Below are 27,736 nucleotides of genomic sequence, written 5' to 3'. Positions count from 1 at the left end.
AAATTTTAAACTTCATTTGTTTTTTTCTTGTTGTATGTGTGTAAGTGTGTATGTATACTAGCAATGTGGCTAGACTTGTTTGTTCAAGTCAAAACAGCTCCTGGAGTTTGTAGTAATTGGAATTGCTTGGCGTTTACAGATACGGTTGTCTATATATTTGTATGTATGTGTATGTTTATATGTTTAAAAAATGTCCATCTCTCCGTTGTGTTTTGATGAACCCCGGTGTGGTCTAGATTTTATGCAGACCTGTTTTTTATTTATCCCAGAGAACCCATTACAACATACATCAATGTAAATCTGCATCCTTGTTATGAGAGATAGAGGTTTCTTCTTTGTTCTCTGTATCTGTTCTTTTTTAACCTAAATTTTGACAAGACATTTACATCTAACAAGCAACTGATTTCTACACCAGGGCATCACTTTTGCTCGTTATCCGAATCAACAATATCTGGCCGTTTCAGGTGTGTGTATAAAGCTACAGTATATGTGTGTGGGTGCATGTGTATAAGAGAGAGAGGGGGAAATGGGAGAGAGAGAGTGCATGATATTAAGATGATGTAAAAAATAGTGCCCAGCCTAGGATGTTCATTTAAACTTCCTCTCATTTTCATTCTGATTCAGGTAAACTCACTCCATCATATAATTACCAAATCTGGTGACCTGTAAGCATATGCACACACAAATACAAATACAAATATATACACACACATAAACATACATAAATACATACATACACATATATAAGTATGTACCTCTATAAATTTTAGATAGATAGATAGGTAGATTGATTGATAGATACAGATACATAGATAGATTGATAGATAGAATGATATATATATATATATAGATAGATAGATAGATAGATATAGATATAGATATATGCATATATGTATGTATATATAATATATATATATATATATATATATATATATATAATATATATATATATATGTATGTATATATAATATATATATATATATATATATAATATATATGACTATGAACTATGTGTGTGAATGTGGGCATGTATGCATATGTCATATATATCACACGTATTGTATTATGACAGTAAAATAAATTCATGCAAGTCAAAATAAGAAAAGAAAATACACCAAGAACTAAAAAAACTGCACCATATCATGCAATGCACATTGGGAGCAATCAAATTACTGTTGCAAGTAACAGTGAGCATTAATGTCATTTGTTCAGCTGGTCGTATATACATATACATACACACATATATATTATTTAATGTACACAGTATTTAAAATGAAAGCTGTTAATAGTTTCTTGCCATGGACACACTGAAATTAGACAGATTTATGTAATGTGCCTGGTGTCTCCAGCAATCCTTAAGCTCACGGCACACAGTTTGTCCACTCACATATGTGTGTGTGTGTATATATATATATGTATATGTATGTCTGTATGTATATATATATATATATGTATGTATATATATATATATATATATACATATATATATATATATATATATATATATATACATATATATACATATATATATACATACATACATATATATATGTATGTATGTGTGTATACTATCTCCTCCGAGACCCTGTGATGCAAGTTGACCCAAATTGAGAGTATGATAGAAGAAGGCTTGCTCTTCCTTCCGTAGAAGAGAAAATTCAAATTGGACCATGTAAACACCAAAAACTATTTACATCAAAAAAGTGCTTTTATTCTATGAAAATCCTTATTTTTTACGATTTTTTGACTGCTGTGTCGTCATTTTTCGGTGTATTTCAACCAGAAAAATGTTTACTTAAAGAGAATAACAAGCTACATAATGCAGAATTCTTACTTTTCAAAAATTCCAATTCTAAAGGGTCGAAAAGAAAACAAGCCGAGCAACGCTGGGCTATGCTGCTAGTAATATATATATTCAAACGTATACGTGTATATATTTACAATACCCCTTATCTGTATTTAAATGCTTCATAGAAAAGAGTTGAGTTACACACTTCTGAATCATTGGGAATGATGAATTTAATATCTAGAGCAATACAGTGCTCTTCGTGAGATTTCCTTTTTTAGTTTTCAGTCTTTCACCAGCATATATATCCATACATGGCTTTTTAGTTGAGAACAATCAGCTACCAACAGTGCTATTTAAATTGCATTTGGCAATGCTATGCAGTTGGTGTCTAACACAAATAGCTATTCATCCAACAGGTTTTCTCAACGTGTGATGAATAGTAAATGATTTATTACAGAGTGTGTTTGTGAGAAAAGGTGCAAAATTCATTGTAAATTGACTGGTTTTCGATAGTTATATTTTCTAGATCTTGTGAATATTTCAGTCAATGAAAAAATATAATTAAGTGGAACCTTTGTTCAGATATGTAACCCAGTTTATCTTGCATACGACAAACATACATCGTGATATATTTATATAAATATGTGTGTGTTTATGTACATGTATGTGCAAATGTGTATATATCTATATCTATATCTATATCTATCTATCTATCTATCTATCTATATGTATATATATATATATATATATATTTAGAGTGTTTTGGAAATTCCTTGATACAGTTTTAATAGTTGGAGAGAAGATTTTATATATATATATATATATAAACTTTATATAAAAACATAACAACTTGAAAAAATTAACAAAAACACGGAAAATTTACCAGTTCTTATGTTTTTATAAAAAATCCTTGAAATATTTATGTAATGCAACACACTCCTTATATTTTTTTATATATCATATGTACATATATGTATATGTGTGTCTGTATATATATATATATATGAATGTATGTATGCATGTATATGTCTTCATACATATGTGAGTTAACAGATGAAAGAAAATAGTGCTTCACAGATTTGGTAGGCGTTATATATTTTAGTTTGACTCAGATAGGAGCATCTGATGAGATGGACTTGTCCTATGCACTCCTGAAAATTAGTTGTATATATATTTATGCAATATAATATATATATATATATATATATATATATATATATATGTATACATATGTATATATATATGTGTGCATATATATATGTGAATGTGCATATATATACTTATACACACACACTGATATGCACATATATATATTTATATATTCTTTATCTGTGGGTTAACGAGGCTACCATTAGTTTCATGCAAGCCACAGGGAATGTTGGTGCTAATCTCCATCAAGGGTCACTCAATGTCAGCCTTGTTAATCCAAAAATAAAGAATATTTATCCATTCATGCAGTGTTGATATTACTGTGTGTGTGTGTGTGTGTATGTGCATACGCGTGTGTGTTCATGTGAGTGTGTGTACTAGATTTGTATGTGTGTGAGTGTATCATATTAATGTGTTTTCAGAAACACTGAGTGAAGTTAATCAAACGATGCTCAGTGGAGATGGAAGATTATGTGGACTTCATTCATGTTCTGAGAGAATGAAACTAGTATTGAAATATTCAATCTCGTTGAGCCACTTCCTCAAGCGTGGATTGTTAATGACCCTGAAATATAGATTATGGATCGTTAGTAAAGCATGGTGCAGTTGATGATAGCAACGGTTACATTGATATTAGCAACAAAACATAACTTAGCAACATAGATTTATAAGTAACATGCATAATTTCCGACACGTATGAAATATGTAGTGTGTGGTGCATGAATGATTTGTGCTTGTGCAAATGCATATATATAGGCATTATGTGAGTGAGTGTGTGTGTGTGCCAGTGGACACTAAACTCTGCTTGTGAAGACCTGTTGGGGCAAGTGAAATCGGAATCGAAATTGAACCAATCCTATGACTGGCACCCAGCAGTTGCCAGTGCTGCTGGACTGACTCCTGTGCAGGTGGCAAGTAAAGAAATGTTTCGACCCTGTGCTTGAGGAGACCTATAGAGTCAAGTACATCAACATCAAAAATCAATGGAAATAGTAGTTGTAATCCCTGTGCCGGTGGTACGTAAAAAGCACCATCCGAACGTGGCCGATGCCAGTGCCATGTTGCCTGGATTCCGTGCCGGTGGTACGTAACCACCCGATTGCGGCCGTTGCCGGCCTCGCCTGGCACCTGTGCTGGTGGCATGTAAAAAGCACCCACTACACTCACGGAGCGGTTGGCATTAGGAAGTGCATCCAGCTGTAGAAACACTGCCAGATCAGACTGGAGCCTGGTGCAGCCTTCTGGCTTCTTAGACCCCAGTCGAACCGTCCAACCCATGCTAGCATGGAAAACGGACGTTAATCGATGATGATGATGATGAGGAGGAGGATATATATATATATAGTTAAAAGAAGAAAAGAAAATAGAGATAAAGAAGTTAGCAGTTATTTATTATTATCAACAAATTAGTTGTCTTTGTTTCTTTACCGCTGTTTCATTTAATGCTCAATAATTTAATTACAAATTTGTACATTAGATACAAGGCTAGCAATTTTAAGGGGAGGGCAAAAGCTGACCATGTTAGCTTGCTCAGTATTTGACTGGTACTTTATTTTATGAACCTCAAAGGGATGAAAGGCAAAAATGATGTCAGCGTGATTTGAACTCAGAATGTTGGAAGAAATGCTACAAAGCATTTTGTCTGATATACTAGCAATTCTGCCAGATACCATATATCATCATCATCATCATTTAGCGTCTGTTGTCCATGCTGGCATGGGTTGGATGGTTTGACCAGGGTTGGTAAGCTGAGGGACTTCACCAGACTCCGGTCTGATTTGGCATGGTTTCTATGGCTGGATATTCTTCTTAACGCCAACCACTCCGAGAGTGTAATGGGTGCTTTTATTGTGTGACACCAGTACCTGCCATGACTACAATTTCATTTTCCTTGATGGGTTTTCTTCTCAAGCACAGCATATTGCCAAAGATCTTGGTCATTTGTCCTTGACATATGTGTGTGTGGATGTGTATGCATGTATATATATATGTATGCATGTATGTGTATGTATGTGTGTATGCATGTGTGTATATGCATGTATGTATGATTGTATGCATGTATGTATGCATGCATATGTATGTATATGTATGCATGTATATGTATGTATGCATGTATGTATGCATGTATGTATATGAGAGTGCATGACCTAATGGTTAAGGTGTTGCACTTATGATCGCAAGTTTGGGGTTTCAACTCCTGCACCAGGTGGGGCATTGTGTTATTGAGGAAAAGACTTCATCTTACATTGTTCTTCAATCACTTTGACACCTGACATGTGATACAATGCACACCTGTCCAGGTAATATCGATTTGATGGAGGCTGTAAGCTAATGCGCAACATATGCATTTGGTCACTGCACACAATTCATTTATGCAGGTTGTTCTGCGGGAAATTGCAGAACTGTCTTTCTGGAACTACGAGGAATTGCCATCATCACCATCATCATCATCATCATCACTATCATCATCATCATCACTATCATCATCATCATCATCATCATAATCATCATCATCTTCATAATCATATGTATATAAATATGTGTCTTTATGTTTGTCCTCCCACCATTGCTCAACAACCTTTGTTGGCTTGTTTACATCCCCATAAAACAGTTGTTTGGGCAAAAAGAGTGAGAAAAATAGTACCAAACTTAAAAATAAGTACTGGGTTTGGTCTGTTTGACTAAACCTGTCAAGATAAACGATATGACTAATGCATATGACTAATGCATATGACTAATGCATAATCAATAGTTTTCTTATCTTCGTATATTCTACTCTACAATTGAATTGATTGTTCTATTTTAGTTCATGAATTTTAATCTTGTATGTATTATATGTGTGTGTGTGCATATTCCTTTCATTGGTTTTGAATATCTTAGTGTTTGATGCCAAAATATTATTGTAAATCTATTGGAAAGTTAAGCCAGGATGACAAGTACCAAAAACTTTAGGGGATTGTATTGCTGGAAAAGAAGGGTCAATCATTCACAGTTAAATGTCCTGAGTATGACTTTATGCTGCATCCAGTCCTGGGGCCTTGCTGCAGGAATTTCCAATGTTTTTAGAAATGTGGAACTACCAGTTGACTACTATTGTTCCAAGGTTGACTCTGACTCCAAACCCCTGTCAATGTCCCAGGTATAGGTTAATTGGCTCTTTAGAGTTTTCCTACCTATGTATGTGAAGACTAGATTTGGCAGCCACTCTACAGAAGAGACCGTTATTGTCCAAGAAAGGGGAAGATAACAACAGCAACTTATTGTGGAGGGCAGAGAGCAAGATGAGGCAATTAAAACACTGGGGTCATTCACTGCATCCATCCCCATCCCTGGTCTTGCCACTGGATCGAAGATGGTCATGGATGAGAGAGTGAGGTTGATGGTGTGCATTACTTCATCACTTTAACTCTTTAGCATTGAAACAGGCCGTATCCAGCCAAAATGTTCTGCTTCTTTAATGTTCAAACTGCCCAGATCCAACCTCTCACACCTACCCTACAATGCCCTTCTAAACATAAACAAGTGCATAATCTTGAAGCCATAGGATAATGCATGATTAATTCAAAACAATGGTAATAAATAAGCATTATATTTGACTGAATAAAGGCAGCATGCTGGCAGAACCCAAAGTGTGTTGGACAAAATGCTTATCGGTATTTCACCTGTCGAGCTGGCGAGCTGGCGGGCTGGCAGAAACGTTAGCACGCCGGGCAAAATGCTTAGCGGTATTTTGTCTGTAGCTACGTTCTGAGTTCAAATTCCGCTGAGGTCGACTTTACCTTTCATCCTTTCGGGGTCGATTAAATAAGTACCAGTTATGCACTGGGGTCGATATAATCGACTTAATCCGTTTGTCTTTCCTTGTTTGTCCTCTCTGTGTTTAGCTCCTTGTGGGTAGTAAAGAAATAGGTATTTCACCCGTCATAACATTCTGAGTTCAAATTCTGCCAAGGTCGACTTTATTTTTCATCCTTTCGGGGTCCATAAAATAAGTTCCAGTTGAACATTGGTGGGGGGCAATGTAATCATCTCATTCTCTCCCCAAAAATTGGTGGTGCCCTTGTGGTAAAATTTGAAACCATTGTATGTGACAAAATAATCCGAATACTAAAAGATTAAACAAGTCATCAAAAGGTTCTTGTTGCTCTGACGGATGACCAAGATGATGATGATTAAAAGAATCTGCCAGCCGTCATTAACAAATGTTACAACCAGAACTATGGCAGTGCCACAGACAATGGCTCAACGTCTGTGTGGTGCTGCAGCACGAATTGCATAATAACAATAAAAGCATAAAGAAATACTAGAAGTGTGTGTGTGGTGGGCATGATGTGTGAGGATGTATTCGTTCTTCTGTGTGTATGTATGTATATATATATATTTGTGTGTGTGTGTGTTCGTACATGATGTGTGTGATGTGTGAGGATGTATTCGTTCTTCTGTGTGTGTGTATGTATATATATATATTTGTGTGTGTGTGTGTTCGTACATGATGTGTGGTGATGTGAGGTGTGTGAGGATGTCTTCGTCTTCTGTGTGTATGTATATATATATATATATTTGGTGTGGGGTGTTCGTACATGATGTGTGTGGTGTGAGGATGTATTCGTTCTTCTGTGTGTATGTATATATATATATATATTTGTGTGTGTGTGTGTTCGTACATGATGTGTGTGATGTGTGAGGATGTATTCGTTCTTCTGTGTGTGTGTATGTATATATATATTTGTGTGTGTGTGTGTTCGTACATGATGTGTGTGATGTGTGAGGATGTATTCGTTCTTCTGTGTGTATGTATATATATATATATATTGTGTGTGTGTGTGTTCGTACATGATGTGTGTGATGTGTGAGGATGTATTCGTTCTTCTGTGTGGGTGTATGTATAATATATATTTTGTGGTGTTGTGTTCGTTACATGATGTGTGTGATGTGTGGGATGTATTCGTTCTTCTGGTGTATGTATATATCATAATATTTGTGTGGGTGTGGGTTCGTACATGAGTGGTGATGTGTGAGGATGTATTCGTTCTTCTGTGTGGGTGTATGCATATATATATTGTGTGTGTTGGTGTTCGTACATGATGTGTGTATGTGTGAGGATGTATTCGTTCTTCTGTGTGTAATATATATATATATTTGTGTGTGTGTGTGTCGTACATGATGTGTGTGAGTGTGAGGATGTATTCGTTCTTCTGTGTGTATGTATATATATATATATATATTATGTGTGGTGTATTCGTACATGATGTGTGTGATTGTGAGGATGTATTCCTTTGTCTGTGTGTGTTTATGTGTTTGTGTGTGTATGTTTGCGGATGGTGTGAAGGCAGTAATTAGTTTATGAGTAACTAGGGGCATTCTACAATACGCAACATAAAGAGACATTCAGTGAGTTTGAATAGTAGTACCAGTAGTAGTAGTAGTGGTGGTAGCAGAATTAGTAGTAGTAGTGGTAGTAGTGGTATTATTATTATTATTATTATTAGTAGTAGTAGTAGTAGTAGTAGTAGCAGTAGTAGTAGTTGTAGTAGTAGTGGTATTAGTAGTAGTAGTAGTAGTAGCAGCAGCAGCAGTAGTAGTAGTAGTAGCTGTAGTAGTAGTGGTGGTGGTGGTGGTGGTGGTGGTGGCGGTGGTGGTGGCTGTGGTGGTGGTGGTTATAGTGGTCGGGGTGGAAGTAGTAGTAGTAATGGTGGTGATGGTGGCTGCGGTAGAAGTGGTGGTGGTGGCTGTGGTGATGGTGGTGGTGATGGCTGCAGCAGCAATGGTGGTAGCAGCAGTAGTGGTAGTAGTAGTAGTAGTAGTAGTAGTAGTAGTAGTAGTGTATTATCCTGGCAAATAATGAACTGAAATCATTTATTAATGTGTAATAATAGTTCATGCTAAAAATATACAGAGGCTGAAAACAATAATACAATAAAAATATAATAAAAATATAAAAGAAAAAAAACTAAAATAAAACAAATCTTAACAAATTAGAATATTACAACAGTAGCAACAACAACGACAACAACAACAAGAGCAAAAAAATAACAATAATTACTACTGGAACAACATCAATAAAATGTTGCATTAATGGAATAGCGTGAGCATAATTAGGATGCAAAAGATAATTATAAACAAACAAATAATAAATAAATAAATATTTAAAAAGAAAGGGAAACAAGAGAAAAACATAATGAAACAAGCTTAAATAAAGGAAAAAAACATTCAACCATTTGGAAGCAAATCGTGGCATTCTGTTGGTTATGACGACAAGGGTTCAGGTTGATCCGATCGATGGAACAGCCTGCTAGTGAAATTAATGTGTAAGTGGCTGAGCACTCCACAGACATGTGCACCCTTAACGTAGTTCTCGGGGAGGGAGATTCTGCGTGACACGGAGTGTGACAAGGCTGGCCCCTTTGAAATACAGGTAGAACAGAAACAGGGAGAAAGAGTGAGAGAGAGAGTTGTGGTGAAAGAGTACAGCAGGGTTCACTACCAACCCCTGCTTGGAGCCTCGTGGAGCTTTAGATGTTTTTGCTCGATAAATAGTCACAACGCCTGGTCTGGGAATCGAAACTGCAATCCCACGACTGCGAGTCTGCTGTCCTAACCACTGAGACATTGCACCTCTACTGAAAGCAAATGGATGTGAGATAAATCCATTGGGTTTGTGACCATTTAATCCTGGGTTCCGATCTTACTGGAATCTTGTGTTGCACTTCTGAACAAGTGGCGTCAGACGATGCAGGACAATTCAGTGTGAGACAGAATGTGTCAAGGCTGACCCTTGGAATTACAGGTATAACTCATATTTGCCAGCTGAGTGAACCTAAATGTGAAATAGAATGTCTTGCACAAGGATATGATACACAGACAGGAATTGAATCCACTACCTCGTGATTGTGAGCTGAGTACCATAAACATTAAGCCATGCACCATCACTAATAATAATAATAATAATAATAATAATAATAATAATAATAACAATAATAATAATAATAATAATAATGAAACTAATAAAATTTGGTTCACACATTTTATGTTTTTGTAAATTTAATTTTTATTCAACCTTGATTTATGAATAATGCAAAAAAAAAAAGAAATCTCTTAAAATTTCAACAAATACAAATTGTAACATTGTTAGTTTTTCATCACAAAAATACATAAAGACACTTGGTTAATATTCACATACATACATACATACATACATACATACAACATACATACATACATGTATGTATGTATGCATATATATATATGTGTGTGTGTATATATATATATATATACAAATATATTTACATATATATATAAATATATATATATATATGCATGCGTGTGTGTGTATATATATGTAAATACATATGTATATATATATATATACATATATATGTATATGTGTGTATATATATATATATGTGTGTGTGTATATATATGTATATATATATGTATGTATATACACACATATGTGTATGTATATATATATATATATATATATATATATACATATGTGTATGTATATATATATATATATAACTTTGCAGCCACTGTCAACCTTCCTCTGGTAAAAGTTAATATATATAGATTAGAACTCATTAGAACTCAATAGACATATGCCTCTGAATGAGGCTTTAGTCAAGTGCTGAGCATTAATAAGAAAATAGATGTCAAAAGAATAAACAATTACATTTTGAACATCGTTAGCTTACAGCTGTTTCAGCAATAAGATGTGGTGGACTCAACTATGAGCCCATCACATTTTGTAATCGAAACAGCTGTAAGGTAATGAAGTTCAAAAAGTAATTGCTTATTCCTTTGTCATCTCTTTTCTCATATATTCTTTTATTCTTTGATTCATTTACTTGTTTCAGTCATTTGACTGCAGCCATGCTGGAGCACCAGTTTTAGTTGAGCAAATCGATCCCAGGACTTATTCTTTGTAAGCCCAGTACTTATTCTATCATTCTATTTTGCCAAACCACTAAGTTATGTGGATGTAAACACACCAGCATCAGTCGTCAAGTGATGTTGTGGGGACAAGCACAGACACACAAACATATAAACACACATACATACACACATATATATATGATGGGCTTCTTTCAGTTTCCGTCTACCAAATCTACTCACATGAAACAAGCCCATCGTATATACATATATATAGAACAGGCTTCTTTCAGTTTCCACTCACAAGGCTTTGGTCAGCCCAAGGTTATACTAGAAGACACATGCCCAAGATCCCACGTAGTGGGGCTGAACCCAGAACCATGTGGTCGGTAAGCAGGCTACTTACCACACATCCACTCCTGTGATTGAACATTGCTATATGACTACACACCCAGGTACACAATTCACACACACACACATGTATACATACATACACACACATATATATTTATATATATATGTGTATGTATGTATATATAGACACACATACATATTCTTATACATTAATTAGCATAATAAATTAGAACTTATGTTTGTGAATGAGATCATTGACTGAAGAATTTAAATTGCTAAATATACAAAAATTCAATGAAATGAAAACATACATAATATTCTTTTCTACTCCAGGCACAAAGCCCTAAATTTCTTGGGAGGGGGCCAGCCGATTAGATTGACACCAGTATGCAACTGTACTTAATATATTGACCCCAAAAGTATAAAAGGCAAAATCGACCTCAGCAGAATTTGAACTCAGAATGTAAAGACAGACGAAATACTGCTAAGCAATTCGACCGGCATGCTAACGTTTCTGCCAGCTCGCCGCCTTCACATACAAAATATTGAGAATCCAAAAATTATCAGCATAAGAACAAACAACTATATCTCTCATTAATAATAATAATAATAATAATAATAATAATAATAATATAATAATAATAATAATAATAATGAGCAGAAGTAGTGGGGGAGTATCATAGCCATGTGTTGAGAGGAATTCTTCAGGGTTTGAATAATTCACCTCTGGAAACATAGGTGTTTTGTTCAACATCCTTAAACAACCCTTATTCAGTGTCCTTTTGAGCGGGATAGGCTACTTGATCTGAAGAAAATTCTAACTAGGCCCCACCTGCAAGATCATGTGCTGTTTATCTTGATAGGAGTTCACCATGTCACGTACATATGGTTGTGATGCATGTGCCTGGTGCGCCCTTATCAGATGGGTAGTCATGATTTGCATGTTGGGCTTTGTACTTTTCTACCCCAGTGTCACTTTGATGGCATGCACTGCTCTCTCACTCATAATAATAATAATAATAATAATAACAAAAAGAAAAACAACAACAACAATAATGATAAGGGTAATAATAATAATAATGATTTGTCAAACAAAATATATTTTCAAATATTATAAATTAAAACAGTATAAAAGCTTTATCGTTAAAAGGAATTAATTAAAAAAACATATAGTTAATACAGTAAAATATAACTTTATCACACTATGCAAAGTAACTGAGACTAGTAGAGTTGTGTGTCTTGTCTAAGAATGCAAGGCTGTGTAACCCTCTTGTCTTTTGTGTTATTAACAATGTGCTATGTCCTTAAGCACGAACAACTAACTTTAATTAGTTCCTTCTACTGAGCAGTAAATTGATTCCAGTAGAAGTCATGTGTAATTAGCATTGGTTTCTTTTTCAGCCACAATGAACCCACCCCCCAACCACATCACACCCTGACTGAATCTCAGTTTAAGCAATTCTATCACTTATTTTGCCAAATTGGACACAAGATTAATGAATTATGTGTTTGTAGGCTATGAAAACATTCGGAATTTATAGTGTCTGGCAATTCAACAGAATTTTAATCATTTTGCTGATTGTCTCACACTCACTCTCTCTATCTGTCTCTCTTTTTCTCTCTCCTTCTTTCTCTCCATCCCACTCTTAGCTAAAGCAACAACATCTAAATCTTCTTCTCTGTCGGGCATCTTATACCTCTTTGGATACCAACCCACCCAAAGTTCTATGAAATGAATGTTTCTGATCTAAAGTGTTTCTATTTCAATTGAAATCTTTCACCATCATTTTATATATCAGAAACTTTTCGTAAGTGCATAGGCATGGCCAAGTGGCTAAGAACCTTGCTTTGCATCCATGTTGTCTTGGGTTCAGTCCTACTGTATGGTACCTTGGGCAAGTGCGTATCTTCTACTACAGTCCCAGGCAGACCAATGCCTTGTGAGTAAATTTGGTAAATGGAAACTGTGTAGAAGCTCTTTGTATATATATATATATATATATATATATATATATATGGTACTTAATTTATCGATCCCGAAAGGATGAAGGGCAAAGTCAACCTCAGCAGAATTTGAACTCAGAGCGTAAAGAGATGAAATATCCCTAAGCATTTCACCCAGAGTGCTAACGTTTCTGCCAGCTCGCCACCTTAAAAAATGTTCTTTTCTACTCTAGGCACAAGACCCAAAATTTTGGGGGAGGGGACCAGTTGATTAGATCGACCCCAGTACACAACTGGTACTTAATTTATTGACCCTGAAATAATGAAAGGCAAAGTTGACCTCAGTGGAATTTGAACTCAGAACGTAAAGTCAGACGAAATACCGCTAAACATTTCGCCTGGAGTGCTAACGTTTCTGCCAGCTCATCACTGAATCTTTGAATATTGGTTTCAAATTTTGACACAGAAATTTTAGGGGGGGTGTCAGTCAGTTACATGGGCCCCAGTATTCAACTGGTACTTATTTTATTGACCCTGAAGGGATGAAAAGCAGAGTTGATCTTGGCAGACTTTGAATTCAGAACATGAAGACTAAGCATTTTGCTTGATATGCTAGCGATTTTGCCAGCTGCCATTTTAACTCTTTTACTCTTTTACTTGTTTCAGTAATTTGACTGCGGCCATGCTGGAGTACCACCTATAGTTGAGCAAATCGACCCCAGGACTTATTCTTTGTAAGCCTAGTACTTATTCTATACTTATTCTATAGTACTTATTCTATCGTTACGGGGATGTATACACACCAGCATTGGTTGTCAAGTGATGGTGGTGGGGGGACAAACACAGACACACAAACACATACACACACACACACACATATATATATATACATATATACGACAGGCTTCTTTTAGTTTCCATCTACCAAATCCACTCACAAGGCTTTGGTCAGTCCGAGGCTACAGTAGAAGACACTTTCCCAAGGTGCCACGCAGTGGGACTGAACCCAGAACCATGTGGTTCATAAGCAAGCTACTTACCACACAGCCACTCCTGCACCTATAATTATTAACCTCTGATCACAAACAATCAATTGATTGAATCTATTCAAGCGATAAATACATATTTATCCTGTTTTAAAATTTAGTTAATCCAACTGATAATCTGCCCAACTAAGTACAAAATGAAAAGAATGAAAGTTGTTATGCATTTGAAGAATCAAATACTTCTGACCATGAACTGCATCTAGTTAGCTTGTCCCATATTTGCACTGCTAGGTCATTGTCAGTTACATTACATTTGTTTGTCATTATATTAGCCATTACTTACTTGAAAACTATATTTTCTAGTTTAGATATTTTTGTGACCTGAAATAAGGAAGAGGTTAAAATCTTGGGTTACCAATGACAGACTATCTGGTTTTAAGTTGAAAATCTAGTCAGGCCATTGTATCATATATCTGAACAACACTCTTATTTCTTTACTGCCCGCAAGGGGATACACACAGAGAGGACAAACAAGTACAGACAAATGGATTAAGTCGATTACATCGACCCCAGTGCGTAACTGGTACTTATTTAATCGACCCTGAAAGGATGAAAGGCAAAGTCGACCTTGGTGGAATTTCAACTCAGAACGTAATGGCTGAAGAAATACCTATTTCTTTACTACCCACAAGGGGCTAAATACAGAGAGGACAAACAAGGACAGACAAATGGATTAAGTCGATTACATCGACCCCAGTGCGTAACTGGTACTTATTTAATCGACCCTGAAAGGATGAAAGGCAAAGTCGACCTCAGCGGAATTTCAACTCAGAACGTAACGGCAGATGAAATATCTATTTCTTTACTACCCACAAGGGGCTAAATACAGAGAGGACAAACAAGGACAGACAAATGGATTAAGTCGATTATATCAACCTCAGTGTGTAACTGGTACTTATTTAATCGACCCTGAAAGGATGAAAAGCAAAGTCGACCTCGGCAGAATTTGAACTCAGACCATAGCAGCAGACGAGATACCACTAAGCATTTTGCCTGGTGTGCTAATGTTTCTGCCAGCTCGCCACCTTATCTGAACAACACTCTTGCACACAAGTTCCCCCACTATCTACACACAGATTTATGCTTATGTTTGCATAAAGGAAGAAAGAGAGAAACAAAGAGTAAGATACAGAGAGAAAGAAAGGGTAAAACTATTGGATAAATAACAAGAGATATCCATATCCTACATCTCTATGATGGGGATTAATACAAGTCGTATGTAATTCTGCAATAGTTGCAGCATATCTAGAATTGATGCCAACACATACAGCTGAACAACCATGATAATAAGGTTGGTTAACAAGTTACGAAGGATTAGGATTATCCTTTTAATCTTTTTAGTAGATAAGCTTCAATAATGATATACATCAGAGAGCATGTGCAGACCGGGTAAAAAAAACAACCTTACAACCATGTTCCACAGTAAAATATTTTTCAGTTTCTGGATATGCTTCACCGATCAACCGTTCATGAATAAATAACTGCTGAAGTTGTTTGACTACCTAAGCAGTGAAACAATACAAATCAGAGTTTTACTGTCTGAGATATATCTCGTGAATGACCCATGTTTCAGTACTGACATACCACAAATTTATTTTCTTTCTAGTGAAATGTGAAGACCTTTGACTAAAAAATAAAAAGAAAGGAGCCTTCTTATAATAAAAGGCTTACCTCAAAGCACTTATCAAAATCTCAAGTATTTGTAAAACATGTAATTGATATTCTCAAAACAAGTTTATTAACAAAATGAAATTTTTAACACACTCGGCTAAAAGAAGTCTGTGTCATTGGTGTAATTGTGCACAAAATAAGTGTATATATGTTTAGTGAGGATGGAAAATGTATATACTACACTTGCTATATAATTGTTAAGATAATAAAAAATTAAATGTAAATGATATATTTGTACATGTATTTTTGCAATGTGTCATAATCAGACTCCCGAGAGACTGGTAGTGGTGGTGGTGATAAACTGACAAAAAGAGTTCACTGAACTTGGTGTGAAAATTGGGAGATCCAATGTTTTGGACAGAGTCCATCTTTAAGGAAAAGTTGACCGGAGAGAAATTAACGAGAGACAGCAGAGTGTCCTATCCTTTGTAATTAATATGTATTAAAAATGTCTACGTTAACAGATGTATCAAGCCATCGCTGTTCACATTAGAATGTTATTGTTTGTTTTGTCAGAGGTGAACCATGAATCAGCAGACCTTTGATCAAAGGCATTCCACTGGCATGGCCATCCACAGGCAGGGTCATCCACTTTCCTTCTACCAAATCCACTCACAAGGCTTTGGTCAGCTCGAGGCTATAGTAGAAGACACTTGCCCAAGGTGCCACACAGCGGGACTGAACCCGGAACCATGTGGTTCGTAAGCAAGCTACTTACCACACAGCCACTCCTACTCTCTTTACTCTTTAATCTTTTACTTGTTTCCGTCATTTGACTGCGGCCATGCTGGAGCACCACCTTTAGTCGAGCAAATCGACCCCAGGACTTATTCTTTGTAAGCCCAGTACTTATTCTATTGGTCTTTTTTGCCGAACCGCTAAGTGACGGGGACGTAACAACACCAGCATCGGTTGTCAAGCAATGCTAGGGGGACAAACACAGACACACACACACACACACATATCTATACATATATACGACAGGCTTCTTTCAGTTTCCGTCTACCAAATCCGCTCACAAGGCTTTGGCCAGCCCGAGGCTATAGTAGAAGACACTTGCCCAAGGTGTCACACAGTGGGACCGAACCTGGAACCATGTGGTTCGTAAGCAAGCTACTTACCACACAGCCACTCCTATGCCTATAATAAAATATTTCAGTTTATATTTTCATAATATTCAACACAATATGTTTCAGCAAGTATTGTACAATACTAGTCATCATTAAGCGAAGCACACTCTCCTTATTTTATATATACAGTAATACTCCACTTTACGAGGGCCCACTTTATGAGGGCCCGCTTTACAAGATCCTGGGGTTTACGTGCTTTTACGAGTTTCATTTTCTGTTTACGAGTTTCCAGTTTATGAGTGGTCTCTAGGAACAAATTAACTTGCACATCAAGGCAGCACTGTATACTTGTAGTTTCAAAGCCAATGGACAAATATTGAGTAGTAACCTTCAGAGCAGACATTTTATATTTAGTTTAAATATAAATTAAAATTATTTGTTCAAAATAATTACAATAGGCGTAAGAGTGGCTATGTGGTAAGTAGCTTGCTTACGAACCACATGGTTCCAAGTTCAGTCCCACTGTATGGCACCTTGGGCAAGTGTCTTCTATTATAGCCTCAGGCCAACCCAAAGCCTTGTGAGTGGATTTGGGAGACAGAAACTGAAAGAAGCCTGTCGTATATATGTACATATATATATATATGTGTGTGTATGTGTGTGTATATGTTTGTGTCTGTGTTTGTCCCCCAACATCACTTGACAACCGATGCTGGTGTGTTTACGTCCCCATAACCTAGTGGTTCGGTGAAAAGATACCGATAGAATAAGTACTAGGCTTACAAAAAATAAGTGCTGGGGTTGACTCGCTCAACTAAAGGCAGTGCTCCAGTATGGCCACAGTCAAATGACTGAAACAAGTAAAAGAGTAAAAGAGAGAGAAGTGATTAAATCACACAGACCTTAAGAAAGTCCTAAAGTCAATTCCACTGACTATAACTACAACCGCTTATAAAAACGCTCATCCTCATGACTCACGGAGTGTCAGTTATACAGTCTTGATTTATCTACCACGGGCTGTATATGATCCAGGTTGATTATTTTTGTTTATTACAATTAATAAAACTTCTATAGTTGATCATGTTTTGTCTTGTTCTTTTTGTGGAACTCAATATAAAATTGCTGTAATAATTAATTACTTAATTAGTGTAATTAATGTTTTTCTATCTTGTGTGTATTGTATTTAGATCATACTTCATTTCTATATAGAATTCCACAAAGAACTAAAAGATTAACTACAGAAGCTTTAATTATCACAAAATGCAAACCCCAAATCAACTCGCACAAGTGAATTATATCATTAAAAGTTACCGTGAGTTGAGCATTAAGCAGTTTTGAGCTTTACTCTAATGATCTCATCAATTACGACATCACTTCCATAATGTGTTTCTGCTATCAGTAATGGAATAATCTTGGTTACAGAAGGTGACAACAATTTGTCATTATATCATCAGTTCTTCAGTTGTCTGGCTCTGGGAAGAACATGAACTGTTAATGGACTTCACAATATTTATGTTCTAAATTACATGTAAAGCGGAGGCACATGGCTTAGTGGTTAGGGTGTCAGCACCATGATCATAAGATTGTGGTTTCAATTCCTAGACCAGGCAATGTGTTGTGTTCTTGAGCAAAACACTTCATTTCACGTTGCTCCAGTCCACTCAACTAGCAAAAATGAGTAATGCTGTGATGGACTGGCGTCCGGTCCAGTTGGGGAACACATATGCCATAGAAACCGGGAAACCGGGCCCATGAGCCTGGCTAGGCTTTAAAAAGGGCGCATTTATTTATTATTATTTAAATTACATGTAAAAGACTAACGAGGAAATATGGAATAATTATTAATGAGTAAAAGATTAAACAGTTGAAACACTTCAGAGCGAGAGAGAGAGAGGGGAGAGAATGTGTGTGTATGTGTGTGTGCGTGTGTGTGTGCATGTATAGGTATGTTTTGCTTTCAGTTCTGCATTCAGTGTTGTATGGTAAAAGCAACCACAACTGAGGGCAATAATATAGAGATTAAGAATAAAAATCTGCCACAGAACCAAAATGGTTTCCTGTTCCTTTGTTCTGAATGATCTTAGAATTCAACCTGCTTAGAATTCAACAATGATACCATCCTAGTAATCAGAATACAAAATGATGCACCATAATTCATTTTTCTACCTGCAGGTCTTGTACTGATTCTTCCTATGATAATGGAATGCTTGAAAATTTTCAATATTAAATTGAATGTTGTTTTCTTTAATCCACATATATATTGAATTAATATCTTTCTAAGATATTTTTTTACATCCTTGGGGCTCTTGGTATCTTTTGATAAATTCATATTGTCAGCATATCTAGTGAGAGTGGCAGTTTTGTATAAATTATGGCTTATCTGGCAGATCCACAACAAACAGCGATGGTCACAGGATGGTTCCCTGGGGGACTCCACTCACAATTATTGAATCTTTGAAAGAACAGCACTGGCTGCAACAACTTGATATCCGTCTTAAAAAGTCATGCTGCCACTCTTGTAAACTTAACAAAGCTTGGGGTATATTCTGTAGCCAACTTTCTCAAAAGCCTTCACAAGATTAAAGTATACCACACACATTTGATTAGCTGAGCAGCAGTTTCAACAACCATTCATAGTTCTGTAGAACCTGTATGAAGTAGCTGCTACCATGCTGAGTAATAATATATCATTTTTCTCTAAGAATGGGATAAGTTTCTCCACTTATAATACATTCAATAACTTTGCTGATACATGAAGTCAGTGAAACAGACCCATACATCTTAGTATCAGCTTTACTTCCATCCTTCTGAAGAGGACATTTTGTACTTTGTTTCAATTTTTGTGAGAGCTGACCACTTCCAAGGAAGCTTTTCAAAAGTACCTCAAGAGGCTTTACTTAAGCTCTTTTGCAGGTTTCCAAGAAAATTGTAGGAATCTATTTGGAGTTCTACCTGGAATTTGGTTCTTTTAATTGATGACTGAAATGACTTGTTCTTCTTTTATAGAGACATAATAGATGGTTATCATTTCTCATATGTAGCTGGCACTCAGCCAGCCTTTACTGCTGTTCATGCATCATCCTGGATTGGAAAGTTAAGGTTCAAATCTTCAACAAATTTATAAAATGTTACAGAAACTTCTGATTGTTCTCATTGTTTATATATCCCCGTTCTGATACTAGCAGATTTGAACCCTTTAAACGAGGGTATAATTAGAGCCAACAGCAATAAATGTTGGCATGACTAATGAGCTTCTTAATGGTTAAGAAGTTTGTCTTTGAAACTTAGTAGTAACAGGTTCGATTCTACTGCAAAGTACCTTGCAAATATTATCATTTACCATAGTCTCAGTTTAATAAAAGCCTTGTCAAAGAAATTTGGTAAATAGAAATGGTGAAGCCCATCACAATGGATGGTTCCTGTTATTGGGTTGATAATTTAATTCTTGCCAGGTTTAACATCAACAGCTCACTATTATATATATATATATTATATATATATATATATATATATATATATATATATATATAAAAATATATATACAGATATATATATATCTATATATACCACTATTACTACAACTACTATCACACTTCACTTATAGAAACTAGATATTTTCTCATTAAACAATAACTGATTTTATTTCATCATTTTGATATAATCAACAGATATTTCAATAAAAAATAAATTTAAAATAACAGAAATTAAAATGAAACCAAAAAAAAAAAAAATAAAAGAGAAAAAATGCAAAAACTGAACCTTATCACAGAAATTTCCACGGTTCCAGTGGATCAGCATTTTTGTTGTGGAACCATATTCCAAACAGAAAACAAATTGCTGTATTAAACATGTCAGTGACTCAGTCCTGTTGACTGAGTTATTTCTAGAATTTTGAAATATTCAGTCATTTTTTTTCTATGTGAAATCAGTCTACCAGTTCAATGTAAATTGCAACATTGATCATTTATTAGGGAAAAAAAAAACATTATCAACAGAAATCACCATTATACAATAAAAATGACTTGATAACACATTTTGTATTTTCAAACTGAATTCATTTGAAAAGGAACACTTTTTTTCTCATTATATGTTAACACATCGAAGAATTCCTGGCATTCAACTAGGCAACTTAGGTTTCTTGCATACAAATGCAAATTTTTGTAAATTATATACATAAATTATATACATATATATGTGTGTATATACATATATATTTGTATATATATATGTGTGTATACACAGACATGCAGGAAATAAATAGACACCTTTAATTTTCAAAATTTCTGATCTAAGTGCCTTGATATGTTTTCAGCAGTGTAGAATTTAAAATGATATCATTATTTTTCTTTCCAGGTACCATTATATTAAACATTTGCAAAGAGTAACCATGCCATGCACAAAAAATTCAGCAGAGCTGTCAGATTTTCAAAGAGGTTGTATTGTTGGGTAATCTGAGGCTGGTCTTAGCCAGCAAAAGATTGCCAAAAAATCTTCAAATGCTTCTTGCTACTGTTAATAGAACTATAGTGCAATTCAAAGCCAATGAAAAGAATCAACAGATTCATGTCTCAGCTGACCTGGGCCCTTGGAAAGGAAGCATTGCTGGTTGAAGAGAATTGTGGAAAACGAACCTCGTTTGAAGGCTTCTGACATTGCAAAACAGCTAGAAGTTAGTCCAAGAACGTGTGTTACATATCTGCAAAAGCTTGGGTATTATGGACAAGCAGCTAGAAGAAAACCTCTCATTCAACCAGTTAATATCAAATAAAAGGTTTTGAAAATTAAACGTGTCTCTTTACTTCCTGCATGTCTGTATATATATATATATATATATATATATATACTCAAAATAAGCAACAAGGATATCCAAGGTAGAGTAGTACAATTGTTTCATGCTGCATCATTTTATTAAACACTGTAAGTTTTACATCAGTTTTAAAATGTCGAGCAATCTTCAGCCACATATATGTCGATTGCTTGACATTTTAAAACTGATGTAATACTTATAGTGTTTAATAAAATGAAGTAATATGAAACAATTGTACTACACTACTTTGGATATCCTTGTTGCTTATTTTGATTTATATGGATAATACTAAGCAAAATTCTGGTGCCCTTAACTTAAGTACCATATTCATCTAAATATAAATTTTGCTGAACTTATATATATATATATATACATATATAACCTACACAGTAAACAATCAAAGATGTCAAAATTACTTGTTTCTCTATAGATTGGAAACAATGGTGAAAAACCTTAATCGATTTTCCACCTTTGAAGGGGTTCATCAAAGGCACCTGCATCATTCTAACCAATCTCAGAGAAATAAGTAACCAGCCTGTTTATATTCACATCATTTATATTCACATAGCTTCAGAAAACTCGAGCTACTAATTTGCATACCGTAAACATTAAGTCTATATGTATGTATGTATGTATGTATGTATGTATGTATGCATGTATGTGAAGGTGCATGGCTCAGTGGTTGGAACGTCGGTCTCACAATCATGAGGTAGTGAGTTTGTTTCCTGGACCGGGCTGTCAGTTGTGTTCTTGAGCAAGACACTTTACTTCACGTTGCTCCAGTTCACTCAACTATAGAAACAAGTTACGATGTCACTGGTGCCAAGCTGTATCAGCTTTTGCTTTTTACCTTGGACAACATCAGTGGCACAGAGAGGGGAGGCTGGTATAGGCATGGGTGACTGCTAGTCTTCCATAAACAACCTTGCCCGAACTTGTGCCTCGGAGAGGAAGTTTCTAGGTGTCAATCTATGGTCATTCATGACCAAAGGGGGTCCATTTTATGTATGTATGTAAAGGTATGCATCAATATATATATATGTATAAACATATATATCACGTGACCGACCAGACCATCAGATGTTGTTACACATCGCTGGTCACAATGCGTTCGCATTGTTTTAGCCTTCGAATGACGCCACCCCGCTGGCTAAGTGAGCAGGCCAACATATATATATATAATTTCATTTTCCATGGCAACATGAATTGGATAATTAATTCCCATCATTGTGTTTTGCCTCATCTGACACACGTAACACAACGTCACAACAGAGAAAACCAACCAACCAACTCGGTCGTTATCTCTATTATACACGTATTTTATAATTCATTAGTGGTTTTAATAATTAGTATAACTTTGATAAACCAAAGGGCTTGTATGGTACTTATTTTACCGATTTCGGAAATATGACTCAAAAAGAATGACTGCTGCTGGAATCATTATCAGAAGCAAAGAGTAAACAAGTTCATCCAATGACAGAAAATGTAAAAACAACAAAACAAAAAGAAAAAGAAAAAAAAACTGTGGATATAAGAGTTATAACAAGACAGGATTCCTCCAACTCAGAATTTCCAGCTGGTAATTATAATTTCCACATACATTTTTGATATTTTTAGATTTCTTCTAAAATTCAATGAAAATGATGAAGAGAAATCTTAGATTTTGACCAGCAATGGAGTTAAGAATTATTGACAATGGTATTTTACAAACGCTTAATTTTCATGCTTACTCATTCACAATAAGGTTAATTTATTTAGTGATTCTCTCATCTCTACTTCAGAATTGAAGGGAAGTCTATGATTTTATGAGGATGATCTAATAAGACCAAAACATGTCCAGAGTTGTCTCCCATATCTGCTGAAACTGTTACAGCAATATTATTCATAGTGGGAATCATCTTATTTCTTCACCACATAAGTATCAGATTTTTGTTGATCACTATATTAGATGTTAAACACTAATTTAACTATTTTTAATTAGGGTTTTCTTTTGACAGTCTCTTAGGCCTTGAAAGGAATATATGAGTTATATAGTATCTACAAGTGAAAAGAAGATGAGAAAAAGGTGTAGTTTATGCATTTCCTTTCTAGACAGAGATAGATAGATAGATAGAAAGATAGATAGATAGAGATAGATAGATAGATAGATAGATAGATAGATAGATAGATAGATAGATAGATAGATAGAGAGAGAGAGAGAGATTAGTAGAGCATGAATCAAACTGGTATACAAGCTGAACTCAGCAAGAAAATTCTTTCTTGCCCTTCTGCGCTTACAACAACCATATCATCCTTAATTATAACTGCTTAATGAACCATGAGAAAAACAAACTTATTTGGCTTCATACACTTGGTCACCTTGGCAACTGGCACTCCAAGGGTTACAATGATGAGGTTTCCAGTTGACCCAGTCAATGGAAAAGCCTGCTCATGAAATTAACATTCAAGTGGCTGAGTATTCCACAGACATGCAAACCCTTAACATATCCTTAGGGAGATTCAACATGACACAGAATGTAACAAGTCTGGCCCTTTGAATTGCAAATATAACCCATTTTTGCCAGCTGAATCGACAGAAGTAATATGAAATAAAGTGTCTTGCTCAAAGACACAATGCCCTACCAGGTCTTGAACTTATGACTCCATGATCCTGAGCCAAATATGTCAACCATTAAGCCACAGGTCTTCACTTATGGAAAATTTAACACACAGTCATCTTAACTTTCTAGATATTAAGCAAGCAAAAAGAACAATAACGGTTATAATTTTTGCATAATAGAAAGCTAGCACATCTTTTTTGCTAAATTCATATTAAATTATCCTTCAAATACATAAATATTTGTAACAGCCATTCAGAAAAAGCTTCTTAATTACTCTTTTACTCTTTTACTTGTTTCTGTCATGTGACTGCGGCCATGCTAGAGTACCGCCTTTAGTCGAGCAAATTGACCCCAGGACTTATTCTTTGTAAGCCTAGTACTTATTCTATCGGTCTCTTTTGCCAAACTGCTAAGTTACGGGGATGTAAACACACCAGCATCGGTTGTCAAGAGATGTTGGGAGGGGGGACAAACACATACACACACACACACATATATATATTAGTAAATTACGAAACCGGTATGCTTGAATCTCTTTAACAATTCACAATAATGACTTTTATTACTTTTATTCCTACCTCAGTTCATCTAATTGTATATATCTTTCATTACTTTTCATAAAAAGCCTTTACTTTTTTTGATTTACAATGTGCATTTTCGTTTATTTTTCTTACTTTCCCCTTACATTACCATGTGTAGTTTCTATTTTCATTTTGAAACATATATATATATATATATATATATATATATATATATATAGATAGATAGATAGATAGATACGATGGGCTTCTTTCAGTTTCCATCTACCAAATCCACTCACAAGGGTTTGGTCAGCCTGAGGCTATAGTAGAAGACACATGCCCAAGGTGTCACACAGTGGGACTGAACCCGGAACCATGTGGTTGGTAAGCAAGCTACTTACCACACAGCCACTCCTACACCTATTGAAAACATACAAAATTCACCTCATACAAATTCCACAAACTGCCCACATTTCCTCACATGTAAACAACAGCATCATTTCTGTAAGAGTTCATGTCTCTACATGTGTACATTTACATTAACGTTAGTGTTATCTCATTCATTTAATGTTGCCGTTTGTAGTTAATCTCTTATTTCATATTATTCCACATTCACCATTCTTCACAAGCACAAATCCTGTCTTCATATATTTTCGCTGTCATGTTGGATTATATTGAATCAGCGATCAGATTGATTGATTTATGTTTACATTCCGTATTATCCGGCCACCGTTCTGAAGACTTTATGCTAAACATTAGGATCATGCTCAATTTTATCTGAGAGCAGGTCCTTTGAATAAAATAAGCCAGACCACAAAGAGAAGCTGTAATAGATAAACAAATGCAAAGAAAGAAACCATTTAAAGAGACATCGATTTTTTTTTCTTTGTTTTTGGTGTTTTTTGATTAACGACATTTTCTTTGTGTTACATCGTCTCAATACGTGTCTGATGATTGATTTAATCTTTTATTTTTTTTAACTTTTTACTTGTTTCACTCGTTAGACTGTGACCATGCTGGGGCACTGCCTTGAAAAATTTTAGTTGAATGAATCAACCCCCCTCCCCCCACTTATCTTTTCTTTTTAAGTCCTGTAATTATCCCATTGGTCTCTTTTGTCCAACCGCTAAGTAATGGAGATGTAAACACACTAGCAGTAGTTGTCAGTTGGAGTGGGGGTGGGGACAAACACAGATACAAAGACACACACATAGGTATATATATATATATATTACTCTTTTACTCTTTTACTTGTTTCAGTCATTTCACTGCGGCCATGCTGGAGCACCGCCTTTAATCGAGCAACTCGACCCCGGGACTTATTCTTTTGTAAGCCCAGTACTTATTCTATCGGTCTCTTTTGCCGAACCGCTAAGTAACGGGGACATAAACACACCAGTATCGGTTGTCAAGCAATGCTAGGGGGACAAACACACACATGCATATATATATATATACATATATACGATGGGCTTCTTTCAGTTTCCGGCTACCAAATCCACTTACAAGGCTTTGGTCGGCCCGAGGCTATAGTAGAAGACACTTGCCCATGGTTCCACGCAGTGGGACTGAACCCAGAACCATGTGGTTGGTAAGCAAGCTACTTACCACACAGCCACTCCTGCGCCTGTATATATATGACAAGCTTCTCTTAGTTTCCATCTCTCAAATCCATTGATAAATCTTTAGTCAGCCCAAGGCTATGAGATAAAACACTTATCCAAGGTGGCATGCAGTGGGACTGAACCCAGAACCATATATATATATATGTAGAAGGTTGAAAAGGAATACACGAGTTGATATGTATGGAAAAAAAAAGTCAAGATAGAAAATGCTAAAATAATTTTACAAAAAACATTTCAGTAACGGTTTCAGTCATTGAGACGTTTTCAACTGTGAGTATGGAAAACAATTAAATTTTGGAAAAATTAAAAGAAAAGTTTTTTAAAAGAATATTTGCATAGTGTTCAAATACAAGGGGCATTTTATTTGTTTCTGCCTGTCTCTGTTTCCCTTGTTTACTCTTGTGAGTTTGAGGTCGTTGTGAATTCGTGGTAGAGAAGAAGAAGAAGAAGGAGAAGAAGAAGAAGAAGGAAAAGAAGAAGAAGAAGAATGCAGCAGTAGTATGTTAAATGGGCAAGTGCCCTGAAAGTGACTGTTGTGGATGGTAGTAGTGACTGAATTATTTAGACATCTCTTTTGAATGTTTTGTTTATAAAATTTGCATAGTGGCCGTGTGGTAAGTAGCTTGCTTACCAACCACGTGGTTCTGGGTTCAGTCCCACTGTGTGGAACCTTGGGTAGGTGTCTTCTACTATAGCCTCGGGCTGACCAAAGCATTGTGAGTGGATTTGGTAGACAGAAAGTGAAAGAAGCCCGTCATATATATGTATATATACGCGTTTATATATATATGCATGTGTGTGTATATGTTTGTGTGTCTGTATTTGTCACCCAACTAACATCACTTGACAACCAATGCTGGTGTGTTTACATCCCCGTAAACTGATAGAATAAGTACTAGGCTTACAAAGTACAAGTCCTGGGGTTGATCTACTCAACTAAATGCAGTGCTCCAGCATGGCCACTGTCAAATGACTGGAACAAGTAAAAGAGTAAAGAGTAAAAGAGGTGTTACTCTAAACAGCAATAGTGGTAAAGTTAAGGAGGTGGCGGAGAGGAAGAAGAAGAAGAAGAAGGAGAAAGAGAAGGGAGAATAAGAACGAATGTAGGTAGTATGATAGTTGTAGGGTGTTCTTCTTCCCTACCAAGAATTCACAACTATCTCGAACCCACAAGAGTAAACAAGAGAGACAGAAAAAAGGAAAATGCCCCTTGTATTTGAATACTATGCAAATATTCTTTTAAAAACTTATCTTTTAATTTTTCCAACAGTACTGGCAACGACCACAC

The 27,736-nt window shown here is 35.6% G+C and overlaps 1 protein-coding gene across 3 annotated transcripts in view; it reads right to left on the bottom strand.

Annotated features, from left to right (window-relative positions):
- Positions 1 to 3,290: 3,290 nt before the first annotated feature.
- Positions 3,291 to 27,736, bottom strand: part of LOC115217979 (voltage-gated potassium channel subunit beta-2) — a 258,449-nt gene continuing 234,003 nt past the window's right edge. For all 3 annotated transcript variants that reach the window (XM_036507793.1, XM_036507792.1, XM_029787715.2), the window contains one exon: positions 3,291 to 3,503. In XM_036507793.1, coding sequence (XP_036363686.1) covers positions 3,419 to 3,503 — 85 coding nt within the window. In that variant the 3' untranslated portion in view covers positions 3,291 to 3,418. The remainder of the gene's footprint in view (positions 3,504 to 27,736) is intronic.

This window comes from Octopus sinensis, linkage group LG12, assembly GCF_006345805.1.
Source record: "Octopus sinensis linkage group LG12, ASM634580v1, whole genome shotgun sequence".
Taxonomy (NCBI): Eukaryota; Metazoa; Mollusca; class Cephalopoda; order Octopoda; family Octopodidae; genus Octopus; species Octopus sinensis.
Note: the sequence above shows the minus strand (reverse complement) of the source record. Positions and strands in the feature narration are given on the sequence as shown.